Source organism: Ahaetulla prasina, chromosome 3, assembly GCF_028640845.1.
Source record: "Ahaetulla prasina isolate Xishuangbanna chromosome 3, ASM2864084v1, whole genome shotgun sequence".
NCBI classification, from domain to species: domain Eukaryota; kingdom Metazoa; phylum Chordata; class Lepidosauria; order Squamata; family Colubridae; genus Ahaetulla; species Ahaetulla prasina.
This window is the reverse complement of record NC_080541.1, coordinates 107,481,620-107,499,338: the sequence shown is the minus strand read 5'-3', so window position 1 is coordinate 107,499,338 and position 17,719 is coordinate 107,481,620. Positions and strand designations below refer to the sequence as shown.

The 17,719-nt window shown below is 35.8% G+C and overlaps 1 protein-coding gene across 3 annotated transcripts in view; it reads left to right on the top strand.

Moving 5' to 3' along the window:
* The window catches only part of SORCS2 (sortilin related VPS10 domain containing receptor 2), a 150,269-nt gene that overhangs the window by 120,785 nt on the left and 11,765 nt on the right, over positions 1-17,719 (top strand). Inside the window, exons 19-28 of one of the 3 annotated variants that reach the window (XR_009154545.1) lie at positions 2,381-2,567; positions 4,576-4,709; positions 8,980-9,103; positions 9,448-9,560; positions 10,600-10,725; positions 12,019-12,118; positions 13,114-13,216; positions 14,399-14,553; positions 14,651-14,808; positions 17,494-17,573. Coding sequence is in view for 1 of the 3 variants with exons in the window: in XM_058177986.1 (XP_058033969.1) it covers positions 2,381-2,567; positions 4,576-4,709; positions 8,980-9,103; positions 9,448-9,560; positions 10,600-10,725; positions 12,019-12,118; positions 13,114-13,216; positions 14,399-14,553; positions 17,494-17,573 (1,122 nt within the window). In the remaining 2 variants the exon portion in view is untranslated. Of the gene's footprint in view, positions 1-2,380; positions 2,568-4,575; positions 4,710-8,979; positions 9,104-9,447; positions 9,561-10,599; positions 10,726-12,018; positions 12,119-13,113; positions 13,217-14,398; positions 14,554-14,650; positions 17,574-17,719 lie in introns of all 3 variants that reach the window. The other 2 variants (XR_009154544.1, XM_058177986.1) reach the window with 2 other exon arrangements.

Sequence of the window (17,719 nt, the reverse complement as noted above, 5' to 3'; positions counted from 1 at the left end):
TTGGCTTGGCAGCAGGAGATAATATGTGAGTCACTGAGGGCTTTCTTCCTTTCCTAGGAATGAAGTAATTGAGAAATAACTGAAGGTAGTGTTAGTAATCAAGAAACTTCCTCTAGCAGGAAATGGCTAAACCGCAGAACAGTTAGTACCTAAATTTAAATTAATTATTAGTGAAGAGGATTTTAATCATTTCCTTTTCCCAGAAAGCAGGAGTAAATCTTACTTGTGTATAAAACAGAATGGCTTCAGTGTCCTTTTGTTTCTGTTTTGCTGGCAAAGAGGCATGGGAGTTTTACAGTAAGTTTCAGCTTACACAGAGGCAGTTAAGCAAAAACTGCAAATAATAAACACATTTGCCACATATTTTGTTGCTAGGAAAAGCATTGTTCGTAATATACATATGTTTTTCCCAGAACTTAAGGAGTATTGGAGACTGTTGAGTTGTTATGGTGAATTTGGAATTGTTGATAAAGGACAGGATTGTGTGCAGTGAATGCACATGTAGAGATTGTTTAGTGTTACTTCATCTTAAATAAAATAGTAGATATAGCCAGAGCAGAAGTAGTTTTGATATCTCATGCAAATTTGGGATGCCTTCAAAAGCAGATCTGCAAATCTTTGGCTAAATTAGTAAGTAGTAAGATAGTAAGATTCTAGTAGAAGTGACTAGTAATAGGTTTACATACACTCTTATGGAAAAACTCATGCCCCAAGAAATTGTTCAATTCAACTATATGGCAGGGTGAGAATTCACTGTAGTAAGTAGCAAGCTAAACAACTGAATAGAATAGAATAGAATTTTTTATTGGCCAAGTGTGATTGGACACACAAGGAATTTGTCTTGGTGCATATAGAGAGTGCATGAAGAGCAGATGCCTACATGAACAATTCAGGCAGAATGTACCCACAATCATTTATTACAAGATGTCTGCACAACATGATGGGGTGAGAAAGGAAGCAACAAAATTCAGGACCAACTACATGGCATACCGTGCCATACATCAAAAACATTTTGGAAGCAGTAGAACACAGTTTCCAAGTTCTGCAAGTGGGCATTGTACATTGCCCAGAGCCTACCATACGAGGACACATTTTGCATTGTAAAGATCGCTTAGAGGTGGGAAATACTTCTAATGGAATTTACTGGAACCCCTGCATGGATTGCCCCTGTGATTATATAGGACAGAAATGGAGAAAGCTAACCACCAGATTGCAAGAACACAAGCGAGCAGTCAGATGAGGAGACTCAAACTCACTGGTAACCTCACATTGCAATGAACAAGGACATACATTCAATTTTGTAGCTACTTAGTTTGTTAGATGAGCAAGCACAAAAACAGCTTGGAAACTGATTAAAGCCTGGGAAACAGGCCTCTCTGTCAGTCAATGGGAGAGCTGATTAGCCACCAGCTTATCAAGTAATTATGAGGTGAGGACTTGGCAGCACAGCGAAACAACAGCCAATGACGTAATAGCCAGCCATCAATAGCTCAATCAACAATTAAAAACCTGCACAAAAGAGGCACCATATAAATACCACACACAGAATAGCCCAAAGCACACACTTTGCCAAAGAGACGTTCCCTGAGGATGGCCTCCAGCACAAGTCCTAAAGCTTGAAAGACTATACCTAGGGTCGCAGTGACCAACCCTCATTGGATCCTGCAAATTATTCAACGGTTGGCACTATGTAACACATGCTCTGCCAAAAACTTTTGCAAAAGTGTGTGCAATCAAATCAGTCTCAGTCAGCAGATTGAGCTGATATAGGTGTTAAAGCCAATTTCTTCCTTAGCAAATGCCAAAATCACTGCCAAGCTTGGTAAGAAGGTGAAATCTCTTGGGGAGCCTGGTAGTGTTTGAGGGGGCATATATTGAACCAGAAAGAATGGTTACAGCCTGATGCAAACTAAGCACGCAAGAAGCTGATTTGGAAGCTATGTTATTAGAAGAGGAGATGTGCCGGATATAGATTTATTTCAGAGTAACCTGGATAAATTCTGGGCTTTCCTATCTTAAATTGACCCATTTCTCATGCAAACAAAAAGAGTAGGTTAATCCTCCAAAGACAAGAACATTACAAATAAAATTTTCATTTAGACAACCTGTTACTTTTCTTTTTCTACACCCACCCACCCTCCCTATTTTAAATGATTCAGTTCCAGCTGAGATACCATGAACTTTAAAATACTTTTTACTAGAGCTTTGAAAAAGTTTTTTTTAATGATGTAACAGAGACAGCAATCATTTCAGTGGATTTTTAATGCTTGGCTTCAGAGCTGCCAGTATTGATACATAGCTTAATACATAGTTTTGATTGCTCCCCTCTTCCATTTTTGTGATGGGCCTGTTTTTTCCTCCTTATTCTTGGTTTTCATAGGGTGATACTTTAAACACCAAATACCAAGTGAACTTTGGAGATGGCATTAAGGCAAATTATATGAACCTGACACTGATAGGTGAAACTTTTCAGCACCATTATGAAAATCCTGGAGTTTATCATGTCTCTGTAGTGGCTAAGAATGCTGCAGGTCAAGATGAAGCAGTCATATTTATTCAGGTTCATCGTAAGTTTTACTTTATTTTTCTCATTTTCATTATTATAGCAGTATTAGTGTAGTATTAACTTATTTGTTACATTTGTATATTTCATTATAAAATGACTAGCAATTTACAGTGGAATACACATTTCACCCTGGAGCTTCTTAATAGTCAACATAATGTTGGATTTTGTCCATTTAGAATGGAAATGACTTTCTGATCTCAAGTTTATTCATCTGTCTGCTATTGTTAACACCACCAACAAATCTATGTTGAGAAACAAGAGGGATGCATTTTGAATGCATCTTGGCTATAATCTACATCATAAAATATTTTTAGGTTATGTCCATAAATGGATTCTGCTTCTATTCTGTATATTGTCAGTGTAGTAGAATACTGAAAGTTGATCTAGTATCTTACTCAGATAAATGCTCATCCTAGTCATAAAGGAAGTAAGGTAGCCTTCAGGATGAAAAATGGAACATCAATCTCTGTGATGCCTCATTGCTTTTTGCATTTGCTGTCTTCTGTATGTCACATTTTGTGCTGGCACACAAAACAAGTAGAGCAGAAGCTCTGCTCTCACTTCTTGGTACAGCTGAAGGTAGAGGTGAACAAATTAAAAATGCATAAAATCTGGAGGTAAGTTTTTTCTTTAAGTGAAAAGTGCAGTTTACAGATCCATGAATTTGTTTGACCAAGTTGAGAAAGTTTCCTGTTTCCACTAAACTGAAGTTTGTTCACACTTTCTTTTTATAGACTGACATCAGGGATATATGACAGGGTTCTGCCTAAATTTAATTTTGAAGGCAGTGTAGCAGACATCTGACCTACCCCATGACACACAACCAGCACTACTTTCTCTCAAGATTGCTAATACTGCTTTGATTGCTGTTTTCAGTAATTACAGCTTTGAAACACAATTGAATTCTGATGATTTAATGTTGTAATATATCCAACGATGTCCAATGAGAATAAATTCAACTTTTGATTTTATGGAGGGATAAAATCTGTCAGTTTGTTTTGGAAGAACATAATAGTGCAGAGAAAAGGAAAAGGAAAAACACAGTCCCAGCAAAGAAGTTGAACTTCTTTGGAAGTCTTTTATTGATTATGTTCATTTCTGTGCAGTTCTAGACATATGTGATGGTTCATATATAGTTGGTGGAATTCCATGGGAGAAAGATATTTGAAAAGGGCATCATATAAAGCATGAGATTTGCAAAGCTATGGGTAGAAAGCATTTGTAATTGTTCTAACATCTGTTGATCCTGCACTTAGAGCACTATGCGATAAATATGTAGTATATTGAATTGGGGGAAAATAGTGATGTACAGTGCCAGGACTTCACTCATATGAAATTAGCTCTAATGTAAGGGAATCCCTGTAACACTGTAGGATCAGTATCTCAGTCTCATGGTCCACAGGTCACATGCACCCTGCAACAATATTGGGGGAAAAATAGTCCCTGCAGCTTATGCAGCTTGTAACTAATAAATTCTGCTCCTCAGAAGGCAGCAGTGTAAATAATGCAAATGTAAAGCTTTCTCTAGACTTGGTCAGTCAAGTTCAGAGGTTTCACAGTCTCTTGTTCCCAGTATTTGGAAAGACTGTGGTCCCCAATTGAAAATCTCACTCTTCCTATTTGCTTCTATCTAGCATATATACACCACCCATCAGCTTTAGGTTTCCCCTTCCTGATTTGGAAGTAATATAAATACAGTATTTATTTAAGTCTTCCAAATAAAATAAATGCAACTTTTAAAGAAGTATCTTAATAAAAATTTCAACAAGTTATAAAAACTTAAGACAATTTAATTTGCAGTGAGAATTACTAACATTAATTTTCTATTGAGCAATAAAATTTGATATAATTTAATTCAGTCCCTAAGGAAGTGATGTTCTCTTGAATTAGCTTGAAAAGTTTAAAAGATGTCCCTGAGCACTCTAGTGCATCTTTAGATGGTGTATTTGAAAGCACAAGATGTTTGATAAATTAATGGCTTTTTAATTAACAGTTGGGACTCTTTCCAGCTCCACTGCAGGCTTTACATCTTGAAGTAGTTCCTGCTGTTGGCAGAAACCGGGAGGTGAATTTGACAGCCATCATCCTGCCAAGGAACTCTAACTTTACACTTTTTTACTGGTGGATTGGAAACAATATTCAGGTATTGAATAATTATTACTGTCATTTTCCCAGCATTTGAACCTTTTTATGCTAATTTTAATATGTATGTATGCATTTATTTAATTATAAAATTTATAGGCATCTTAGTATACTAAAACAACTAATTTCATTATTTTAAACTATAGTTTTATTGTTAAATATTTTTGAAGGTTTGACATACTGCACTTCCCCCATATTCACTTTAGTACTGCAATCTCAGTGAGAAGTACAAATTGCTAACTGAGGATCTTTGAGTGGCTGTTTTGCACATATTCCAACCCTCTGCAGGTTTTCTTATATAATTCTGGACAATGGCTGTCCTGTCTCTTCTGGAGAACCTCCAGTGATAGAGCACCCATAACTTCTAGAGGGAAGCCTGATTAAGTGTTCTCTGTCAGGAAATTTCTCCTTAGTTCTAGGTTGGATCTTTCTTTAATGATCTTCTGCCTGTTACTACTTGTCTCTTAAGTGCTTTGGAGAATACATTTACTCCCTCTTGTGTGTGACAGCCCCTCAAGTAACTGGAAGGCTGCTATTATACTTACGGGACCGCCTGCTGTTACCTCATGCCTCCCACTGACCCGTACGCTCACACAGAGAGGGACTTCTCAGGGTGCCGTCCGCCAAGCAATGTCGGCTGGCGGCCCCCAGGGGTAGATCCTTCTCTGTGGGGGCTCCTACCCTCTGGAACGAGTTTCCCCCGGGCTTACGCCAAATACCTGACCTTCGGACCTTCCGCCACAAATTAAAAACACACTTATTTATTCGCGCGGGGCTGGCTTAAATTTTATTGGTTTTAAATTTTTACCAGTAATTTTTAGTGGGTTTTAGTTTTTATGTTCCAAAGTTTTAGGCCAATTATATAATAAGTTTTTTAATTCGTATTTTAATTGTATATTACACTGTTTGTTTTACCTGGCTGTACACCGCCCTGAGTCCTTCGGGAGAAGGGCGATATAAAAATTGAAATAATAATAATAATAATAATAATAATAATAATAATAATAATAATAATAATAATAATAATATCACCCCTAATCTTTCTTGTCATTAGACTAGATATATCTAGTTCCCTCAGCCATTCATATTATGTTTAAGTTATTCATTCCCCTAATCACCTTTGTTGCTCCTCTCTGCACTCTTTCTAGAGTTTCAACATCTTTTCTATATCATGGTGACCAGAATTGGATGCAATATTCCAAGTGTGGTCTCACCCATGCAATATAAAATGGTACTAACAATTCACATGATCTTGAAACTATGCCTCTATTGATGCAACCTAGAATTTCATTAGCTTTTTTGGCAGCTGCAGCACACTGCTGGCTCCTACTTAAGTAAGGAGCTGCTTATACACTCAGAGCTAAGGCTGGCAGGCGCATAGAGATTGCTGGTGTGAAAGCAGTATAACAACTTGCAAAATGCTACTGCCGGAACAGTTTACTATTAGGCATTTTGTTTTGAATGGGACTTCAAGTGTAGGTTTGAACTACTGAAGTGCTAAAAAGGCTGTTTTTGTTCTCAAACCATGCCCCAGAAAGCTCAAGGGACTGGGGAAAATAAACTTTACCAAGTTCTCTACACCTTTGGAGAGTCCAGTGTTTGCCTTCTGTTACTCTTTAGCCAGCTCCCCCTTCTCTGTCTGCCAGGGTCTCTGCCAGAACAACTGTAGTCCGTTTCTTCCTTTCCAGTATTAAACCTGCAGCCCATCTGTAAAAAAAAAAAGGTGGGAACTGATAGGGGTGAGCAGGTGAAATAAAGGAGGGAGACTTGGTCTGTGCTGGTCAATTTCAAGTTGACTGGTACATCTGGCAAAGACTTCTATAACAGCTCTCTAATGCAGAAACAGTAAAGCACTGTGTGTTGCAAGCTTAGGTTGTTGTTCGTTAGCAATTCAGACTGTACTCCTTAGTGCATGAGGTCTTTTTGTTCACTATCCATAACTCCCCCTCCTGATACAGGGATTATTTAGTAGTGAATAGTGAAGATTGTCCTGTTAGAAATAGCATTACTCCCAATCCTCAGTTTCATTAAAAAGGAGTTAATAGCAGCATTTTCACTTATGTAAGTGTGACTATCAGATAGTTTAACCACTCACAATAATGTGCTCCAAGTGAACTATGATTATGGCAACTTTGTTTAGCAACATCGCATAACAAGCCTGTGACACTCAATTAATGCTTACAAACATAATAGTTCAGTAGGTGTCTAGTTAATTTTTAAAGGAAAATATTCCTGAACTGTGGTAATTTAATAAGAATACATAGTGCATCTAACCCTGAATTGGGAGTCCTTCATGTGGGAAAAAAAAGCTCCAATGCAAGAAACTTTGGAAAAAGAAGTATAATGCATTGTGAAAAAAATAATGTACATATTTATAATATAATATTTATATGTAATATAATATTTGATAGAGGGATTTAGAGACTTTAGAGGATTTAGAATATAATATTTGACAGAGAGATTTAGAAACTGAGAAAAATTAAGAACCTTCTTTATTAATTTAGTTGTCAGAGACTATGGAGTGGAAATTCTAAAATTAACTAAATACCTACTAAACACCTACTGATTTTTTATTGTGGTTAAGTCCAGATCAAGAGTTCTGCTCCATAGTCTCTGACAACTAGATTAATGCAGGGATATCTTAATTTCTTGTGTGTGATTCTGTTGCTGTGAAAAAAATCAATATTAGGATATTTATATCATTATCAGACATTTACACGCCTTTCATCTACCACAGTGAAAAACTATAATTCAAATAGAAATCTTTTAGATTTAATTACTTTCTTCCAGTTGAAATTAGTTTTTATCATGTTATATGCTTCCTGCTTCTACTTGCTTCTTTCTTTTAAAACTACATGTGCTTGGGAGCCATGGCAAGCAGCCATCTCCCCCTCTCAGAACTCTTAGAAATGTTGAAACCAAAGGGATTCATTGGAACCAAAGAGGTTTGGGGCTCCGCCAGGCAAAGCATCCGGTCATCAATTTTAAAAAAAAAAAAGGGGGGGGGAGTTGTTCAATGGAAGGTTTTGCTGGATTTTTTTCCAGTTTTGAAAAACTGAGTGGTAGAAGCTTGTAAATGTAAATGAAGTTTAGAAAATACATTTTCATTTAAAGAAAATCATGAATTGTATTTTAATTCAATATTTTATTCTGCATTCATGATAATAATACAGTAATATTAATATTGCTGATAACATTGTATAATGTTTTACTTTTCACATACTTAGAAACAATACTCCTCTGTTCTTTCTGGCTATCAATTAGTAGACAAAATGTGGGGATTTTCACCACATTTTAAGCCCATTTTGCTGTAAAGAAAATAAAGGTTTCATGGCTTCCCCCATTCTTTCATTGAAAACATCTAAAATTCTTGCTACCATTTGGAAAAAGTGGATAGATGAGGGAAGGTGTCTGCAGGTTCATGAGGGCATGCCTTTGCAGGGGTACACATAAATAGGCCGGATCAAACAAAACACTTGTACTTCATAAGTTGTGTCACAGTTGCAAACTCAAATGTTACCTATACATCTGTAGCTTGATTTTTTGCCTCTCAAAAACTATTGAAAAGAAACCACTAGAGGCATGATGTTGATGTGTGATACCTGAGATGAATAATTCTGGGATTTATGATTTTGTAATTATAATTTTTACCATGAAGATTTTATTTTTTTATGTTTCATTGCTGTAAATTACCAAATAAATTATCTATGACAGGTAGCAAACCTAATAAATAAAACAATGTGGGGGGTTTTGAAGAAAAAAATAAAATTCTGGTTCAAAGATAACTAGAAATGAAGCCTCCTGACTTTGAATCCTTCACCTTAGTTGTTTACATACTGGAACAATCTTTGTTATTCATTGCTAAGAGAAATTACCTGTATATTGAAGGAATATTTACATGATTGAAACCCATTATGGTATTATATCAATATTTAGTATTTATCACCATTTTTACTTCATCATTTTTCATTTTTGTGATGGGTTGCTTTTTTCTTTAATACTAACAATTGATACACATAGGAGAGCAATTAATGGTGGTTACCTGCTGGTGACCCTATTGTTGCTTCACAGAATAAATATTCTGAGAATTAGATCATATGCATTCCCTGATTTTCACTGATGCCTGTGATACTTTAGTGAATTTCCAAATTAGGGGAAAAAGACATTATTGTTGGCAAACCTTCTAAACACCCCATATTTGAAGACGAATATTCACAATTGGGAACTTTTTGGCTCACATTTATTTTCTCTCTATAACTTATTTTCTTTAGCCAGTTCTTTCACTGGAAAATTTCTTGGTAACCAGTTTTACTGAAGCAGGCGAAGTCAGAGTTACAGTTCAAGCTTCTTGTGGAAATTCTATGCTTCAAGATTCCAAGATTATCAAGGTTTTGGGTAAGGCACCATCCTTGTAATGATATTTAGTAATCATGTATTGTTAGCATCCTGTTGCAGGTACTGTGAGTTTAGAATGAAGTTTATAATCTACAGCCATTGCAATTGCTTTGAAAATGCAAGTCAAGGCACTTTTTGATATCTGTTTAATTCTGTTCCTCCCATGATTTATAATTTATAGTTACGTTACTTATGTTATTTGTTTTAATATAGCAAATAAGTTATAAGTTGTTTGATACGCAGGCATAATTACATTTATAGAATCCTTTGTATCATTTTAGAATTTCTATTTTTAGAAAGCTTTTTTTCAATTATTTAGTTGCACTATTTCTTCATATTTCCAGATCATTATCAAGTTCTTCCATTAAGGTTTTCTGAACATCTAGATTTATACAACCCAAATATACCTGCTTGGCGGGAGGATGTTGGTCATGTGGTAACACAACGGATTGCCCAGGTATTCTGTTTGATTATGGATAACTCCTTCTCAGATTGTAAACTAGCAAATTTAAAGTAATTAAAAGTTGTCATTGTGGCAGAGATTGATTGTTCTTTAGAACATTACTTTTTATAAGTATATGTTGGACTATTTCTTGCTACTGCTTTATTTTTAAAAATAAAAACTTGTCCCCTAAACTAAATGTAGAACATTTAGAGAAAAAGACCATCTGGTTTAGTTTTAGAAAAGTAACCCACATGATGCTTGTTCTTAATTTTAGAAAGTGCAAGAATGCCTGTATTAAAATTGGATTGATATTTTTAATCCTGAGTCCTTCAGGAGAAGGGCGGTATACAAATTAAATTATTATTATTATTATTATTATTATTATTATTATTATTATTATTATTATTATTATTATTATTATTATTATTATTAATCTGGGTTTTGTCTAAATTTTATTGGATATTGAAATTTGGATGGGGAGGTGGGATTTAGGCAACACATAAGGTTGAGGAAATTCTTCTAAAATGCCATGTAACATGCTGGAAAGTTCATGAAGGACTCCCTTTGAATCATTAAAGCAGCTGGGAAACAAGTGAACTGAATTATACACAAGGGTAGACAGCTGGAAGCAGATGCATGTCCCTGGAAAAAAACAATGGCCGTTTTAATAAGTCTAAGAGAGGCCTTTGTATAGTCTCCTCTATGTTGACAGAGAATCTCTTTTGAAAGATTTTCCTTGTCCTAATAGAAGTATTCCAATCATCACCAATCTAAACTTTTGGGAAACTGTAAGATAGTTGGATTTAATGTATACATTTTTGGGAAAATATTTTTAAAAGCATCAATGATTGTTGGTTATTTTTATTAACATCTCTTCCTCCTCCTAAAAAAGTGTTTCTAGTGTGACTACATAATGTCAGACAGGATGCAGTTTCTATACTTACTGTATATCTAACTAAAATATTCAAAAATAGATCAAATTCAAAGCTTATTTAAAAAATCTTTAGTTGAAGGTAGTCATTCCCAGATCCAATGGTTTTTCTTCTTTTAGGAAACATGCTTACCTGAAGAAAGTCTTATGACAGTAATAAAACCTGGGCTACCCACCACTGCTGACTTTTATATGCTTCTGTCTACAAACCATCCTGAAGGAAAGAAAAATGTATTTAATGATAAGGTACTCAACTAATGTATATTAATCTGTAATGAGTCATCCCTGCGTACATCTCATTCTTAATGAAATTAATGGGAAATCATTTTTTAATTGTAGGGTGGTGGTAAATTTTAATCTGACAAAAGTGTTCCCACAAATTACAGCAGGCAGGATTTGAGAGGGAGGCTCAGAGGACACTATCCTATTCTCTACATACTCAGTTGATTTTCTGTAGAGATAATGAGCTGCCTTTTGAGAACAAGAGAATCTTTGTTTTCTGGCTTTCCTGTGAGCCAAGAAAAGTATTCCTTTATTCACTCAGAAGACAATGGAAGCAAGGGATAGCTTACTTTCTTTAACTAAGAAAAACACCAAATTGGAGCAGAATAGGAGTTGCAAATGGGAAGTAGCCTTTTCCCAGACTTCTAGGGACAGGATGCAGAAATCTTGAGAACCGTATCAGCTACCCTGTGAAGTTTCTTGGTCCTTGTTAACTTTACAGTGGTGAAGTTATCAATCCATGACTTAGATGAATTTTTCATTCCATGGTTCCTCTTAAGAGACAATTCATGTTCATCACCATAGCATGAGGGCTCTTTCAGTGAGTCTGGGTGATGGCGTGTGCATAAGGTAAGGGTTTTGTATACTTCATCACAGTGGACTACAATACTATCAAAAAAGTCATTAGTTCCTCTGGGCATTCTATGCTGTAGACATCTTAGAGCAGAATGCCTGAGTAGGCTGTAATGATTAAGATTAAGACCCAATTCTGAGTAAGAATTGGGCTTAGATTCATGTGGCAACTAGGCTATTATCTGGTTTCTTACAAATGTAGTCTTAGAAAAGATACTATGAAACAGGGAAAAATGATATGCCCTTAGACATTCTGCACTGGTACAAAAAGCATCCCAAGTTGCCTTAGGACATATTTTGTCTTATTTTTAGACAGATGAAACATGGATTACCCAAGTGGCTGGATCTCTAAACAAAAGCACGATCCTCTCTTTTTGACTAATATCAATATATCTTAATCTGGAAGTATTAAAATTTATTATGTGGAATCCCAACAGAAGTATTGAAATAAGGGCAAGGATAGATAAGAATGAAAATGTCACTCTTCCAGTATCCTTTTTTTTTAGCCTTACCCTGGGAAATAATCAGTTTGCACATAGAAGTAGTTAACAAGTTTAAAAGCAAAGCTTCCGTTTCATTGTCTGCATAAGTTGCATCTTCTTTTTGTTCTGAAGTTCCTGAAACTTAACAGGATTAAAAATGCACTGATTCATTATTCTGTATGATTTTTTTTTTAATTTCCAGTGGTTAGCTGCTATTAAACAATCTCTGAATGCCCAAAACATCAGTTTCTTTATGAGAGGAGGAAAATGGGTCCTTGTGGCATTAGGTAGTTCTGATTCAGGTAAACTACCTCTCCCCTTACCACCTCTCCTCTCTCCGGTTTCCCCTCTCCTTCCCTCCTCCCTCTCTTTTTGGACAATTACAGTAGTAAAGTTTTCTCCAGGGAAAATATTTTTCTTAATACAGGTAGTCCTTGCAACAGTAATCCTTACAACAGTTCATTTAGTGACTGTTCAAAGTTACAACAGTACTGAAAAAAGTGACTTATGACTATTTTTCACAGTTAGAACCTTTGTAGCATCCCAATCATCATGTGATCAAAAATTCAGATGCTTGGCAACTGGTTCATATTTATGTCCATTACTATGTCCCAAGGTCATATGATCACCTTTTGCAACCTTTTGACAAGGAAAGTCAATGGGGATGCCAGATTCACTTAAGAACCGAGTTACTAATGTATCGACGGCAGTGATTCACTGAACAACTGTGGCAAGAAAGGTTGTAAAATGGGGCAAAACTCACTTAACAAATATCTCACTTAACAACAGAAATTTTGGGCTCAGTTGTGGTTGTGTCAAAGACTACCTGTATTTAAGCTATATTAATATTGATGATAGATAATTCAGAATTATTCTGTGACAAGTCAGTTTTATATGGAATTACACCAAATAAAGCTTTTGTTTGCGTTAATTTTTTTTTACTAAATTTGGGAACTGAAGGGCTATATTATGAAACTGGTCCATCAGGTAATTAAAATTAAGATCTATGTTAGCAGAGTCCAGGAATTGGAAAGAAATAGGAGGTGAACATGAAAGCAAGATTCATGTTGATGCCCTCCAGGTGTTGAATTTAACTTCCCAGAATCTTAAGGCAAAACATTGTGAAATCCAACACATTTAGAGAGCACGCAGGTAGTGAAGGCTGATTTCATTGCTGCATCACTGAAAAAAGTGTACTCCAGTGCAAATTACATTTTGAACAGATAAATGTTTTACAATGGATTAGAAGATGATTCTGCTAAAGATTCCACTTACTAGGGCTTATCTTTAATTTCAGATTCTCAGAGCATCAGAGGAGGCAATGGGTACTGGATGATCATGGCTCTCTTTGTCATTTCACTAGTGGTTATAGGAGCCATAATCCTCTACAAATTCAAAAGGTAAGTGATACTGTAAATCTACAGGCTGAAAAGACTATTATTTATTATTTGTCAGATTAATTTTATTCACCCAAAAGGAAAATAATCATGAATTTACAACTATCCTTTCCCAAAAGAAAGAATATAAGAATACATGGATTTATAGTTTAAAATGTTTTTTTAATGATTTTTGCAGCTTTCCTGCCCTGTCAACACCAACTGAAACAAATCTTGGGTATTTTCACCTCTCCATAAATGTGTGCATGTGACAGACTTCTATGTGTCTATTTTGGTATGCATAACTGTCTGCCAACATGGGATACCCAGGACAAAAAATAACAATTGCTAGTGGTTAAATGCAGTTTCCTTGCCAATAATTTTGGGAATACTTTGCCTTTGCCTCTTGTATTTTAGAGTACTCCGTCTATAAAATTAATTCATCTGTAATTGATTAATATTCTAACTATTCTCTTGTATTGAGAATTTGGTGGATATGTACACACATTTCCATACATACCTGTTCCTTCCAGCAAAAACAGAAAAAATCAGATGGGGATTGGATGAAGTAACTGTACTTTCTGATATGTTTATAATTTTTGTTCATTCTGCAATTTTAAATTCAGGGCCATCTTCCTTTTGGGTAAATACAGTGTGAGGGCATGGTCAGGTGATAAGAATATTTAAATCCATTCTACATGAATGAATAGAATGTTTTCATTGAATTCACTTAATTAAAGCAGCTCATGTTTTTATTTTGCCATGTATTTCCATGTTACAAGATCAAATAGCTCAGTAAGTTTTTAAAGAAACAAGAGGCCTTTATTGTCAAGCATCGTATGTCTGTCATTAATGACCAATAGTCCATTGGACTCCAGTTCAAAATAGGAAAGTGTTTTAAATCTAGATATATACTTTACTAAATTTAATAATTCTTAAAATGTATTAAGATAAATGCAGAGAATTGAGCAACACACAAGAATTCCAAGATAATTATATGAATCTTGATGCCATTTGGAGTTTTTAACCATAGATTTGGTTGGGGTATTTGCGTAAGCATCAGAAAATATTTAATAGTAGCTCAGTGAAGTCTGGATGAACACGTAGACAATTATATTTGCAATGGATGCTTCCACCTATGGGTCACTCTTGGTAGATCAAGGCAATGCAATACAATATTTTAAAAAACTATCTTATGTTCTTAAGGAAATTACCAGGGAGAAATGTATATGCTCAGATGCAAAATGAAAAAGAACAAGAGATGACCAGCCCTGTAAATCAGAGAGACGATACCCAAAATACTCAGGGAGAAGAATTCATTGATGACGATCTTGATTGTCAAACACTGGGAAATGCAAGAGGTAAATATAGAATCTCTTTATGAAAATAATGTATCTATCTACTTGGTATTTAAAATGATCCAATGCCAAAAATAATATTGATTTCCTCTTATTTCAGCGTCCACAAAATCTTTTCCAGTCAGGTCAGATCACTGAAAATATGTTTAAGAGCCAGGTGCTCCCTGAGAAAAAACATACAGAAAATGCTAACAATTGTGATGATTACTGTACAGCATGGTGCCATTTGTGACTGTTATTGGAGATTTTTAGAAAAATGTATGTAGGCTGAAGTAATTAACAGGGCTAAAAGAATATGCAAAACTGAATTCAAATTTTGTTTGTGTTAAAGGTTTTAAATATATACATTAATTCATTGAAGCAGGCATGTTAAAAAAATGATCTGACAGCTTAATTTATAAAGGGAGGGGCACATCCCTTATTATTGGATGTACTGATTGGATTGGTAGACAGTATAATTCAGCAGCATCTTTGGGATGGTTCACCCTTCTGTTTTCAGTGATAGAGCAATTCTCCTTATATTCCCAACGCCTCTCATGAAGTGGCCTAACGGCTTCATAAAAGTTAACTGCTGTACGATACTTCCATGGACATGGATTGATGCGGTGATCCTGGTTCCTGAAAATTAAATTGAACAATATTGACAAAAGATGCCTGAAACTACATAAAAATACCAACCTCTCACAGCATTTGAGAGTGAAACCTTCTTTTTTGTTTTTAAGTTTATTTGCCCAGTGCCTGAAAAGGTTGCTGATGCGTGGCCAATTATGTCCTACCTTTTAGTAGTTTGGTGTGGGATTATTTTACCACAGATGATTTTGAAGCCGAGAGTAGAATAGAAGCAATGGAAGGAGAGGCATAGAATGAAAAACAAACCTATCCTATTGATTTACATTTTATCTGTAGGGAGATCACAAAAAGTGAAGATGGCAGGCTCAATGATGTAAGTGAAGCTCCAACTCCTATGCATTGGAGTTGATGCAACAGCTGTCGCCACCTTGATTTTCTGGGTGCTCCACCCCTCTTGCTGCTTGTCTAACCTGGTTCACTGATAGGATACAGCTGGATTGCTAGCTAAGATTGGAATGGGAAAATTTGCTGTAGCCAACTCACTGCAAGACAACTCACTATGGCCAACTCGACATGGGGCAATTTGAGGATGGACAATTTAACAATTCTATTTCATTATTTAAAATAATAAAAATTATTTTAATTTTTGCAATTCACATTTCATCCTGTCCTTCCTTTTGCATTCTTTCTTTAATTATTCTATTCCACAATTTCTTTAATTTTAGTGTAACTCTTGTCCCACAGCGAGTTGTCTTGCGGTGACAAGTGAATTCCCACAGTGAATTGGCTGCGACAAGTTGTTGGTGAAGAGTTAGCCATGGCAAATTTTCACAGACCCACTTAAGATATTCAGTTGGATTCTGATAATTTTCTTGCTGAGAGGCAGGAATGGGTAGAAGGGAGAGGAAAGAAGGCTAATAGTGTGTTAAAAAAATGTAATACAGATAGTTAAGAGATTGTAAAATGGCTTTTTGCATTTCCAAATTTTGGGTATCACCAACTAGAGGTTGAGGAGAAATGTAATATCATCCCAGAAATCCTAGAATGATATTTCTGAAAATAATATAGAATAACTACAATCTAAAAATATTCTAATCATATGAAGAAGTTACATTACATAAAGTAGCCATGGGATAGCAGCAACTCATTGCTGGATCAGTGTCTTATATTTTGATTTTTAATAATAGATATTTTTAACAAAATACTGAAGAAAATTGCTGAAGCCGGTAAGAATAGATACTGAAAATGCTTGGGTCTGGAATGTATTGAAAAGAATGGAATAATTTCCTAATTGCCTTAGATTCTCAATTTCCTGTTTTGCTCAGGGTAAAAATAATTCTGAAGACTGATTCATTATCTTTGTATTGCCAGATAAATCACATTTTTTTGATAAAAGAGCCATTCCAGAATATTTTTTCCCCTCTTCATTTCTATCATCTCTTCATACTGCTAACTGGAACCTACTACAAGTTTGATGTGCATTCTGTAGCCAAACCTATTAATATGCTTTTGCACTGATTCCTGTGATATGCTCTGATTCAGCTTAGTCAAGCATAAATGGAACAGCGGTGAAATGCACTTACCTTCGCTACCGGTTTGGGAATGTGAGCATGCTCATTCACTCACGCGTGCCTCTTCTGCACATGCACAGAGGGTCAAAAATGGGACATAATGACGTCCTGGTGGGTGGGCGGAGCCTCCCACCGCCAGTGCTACCAGTTCACGTGAGCCAGATAGATCCAGCTGGATTTCACCGCTGAAATAGAACAGCCCTAATGTTTCATAGTGCTACTATACCTGATTGCATGTCGGATTAGAGCCAGGAAAACATGGGTTCAAACTCTCACTCATCACTATATATGATGATTTGGACCAATTACTCTTAGCCCAGCACAACCTCGCCTTTCCTTATGCAGGGCACTTTATAAACATCTGGATTGTAACTTCCAGAAGTGTCAGCAAATGCCACACTGGTTGGAAAGTTCTGGAAATTAGTCCACAGTTCAGAAGACGATCATGCTTGAGGAAGTTTGATCTAATGCAGAGGATATTGTGAGGGTAAAATGCCCTGGTTGCATGAAAATGAATTATTCTCTACCTCTTCTTAATAGAATTTAAATATTTGTGAGAAGGTCATTTAAATTCGAAAGGCCCTTTTGTCATCCTCGTTTCACTGATGAGATTGTTAAGTTATTTTCTGCTCATAATATAATGAAGCAAATGAGATTTTCTGTTTTCATAATTTTGAAAAAAAAATTAAATGGCATATTCCTCAGCTCACCCATCCATTTCTGTTGTTTTTGTATATTTTATGTTGCCTACTTTATCGCCATCCCCACCTTGGGACTCCTCCTCCACACCATTACCTTGCAGTGACTCCTTCTGGGAGAGGTGGAAACTTGAACAGCTACAGAGTTCCCTTATTGCTGATGGCAGTCAGTGTCCAGTCCCAGGTCAGTGTATGTTGAAGGAAGCCAGTGGGGCTGTCCTCCTTTCCCACCTAACTCTGCTTGAATCTGAAGGCTGTCTTTTGGCTCAGAGTTGTAGGAATTCGTGAGGACTCGACAATGGCCAACATTTTCAGCATTACACCTCAGAT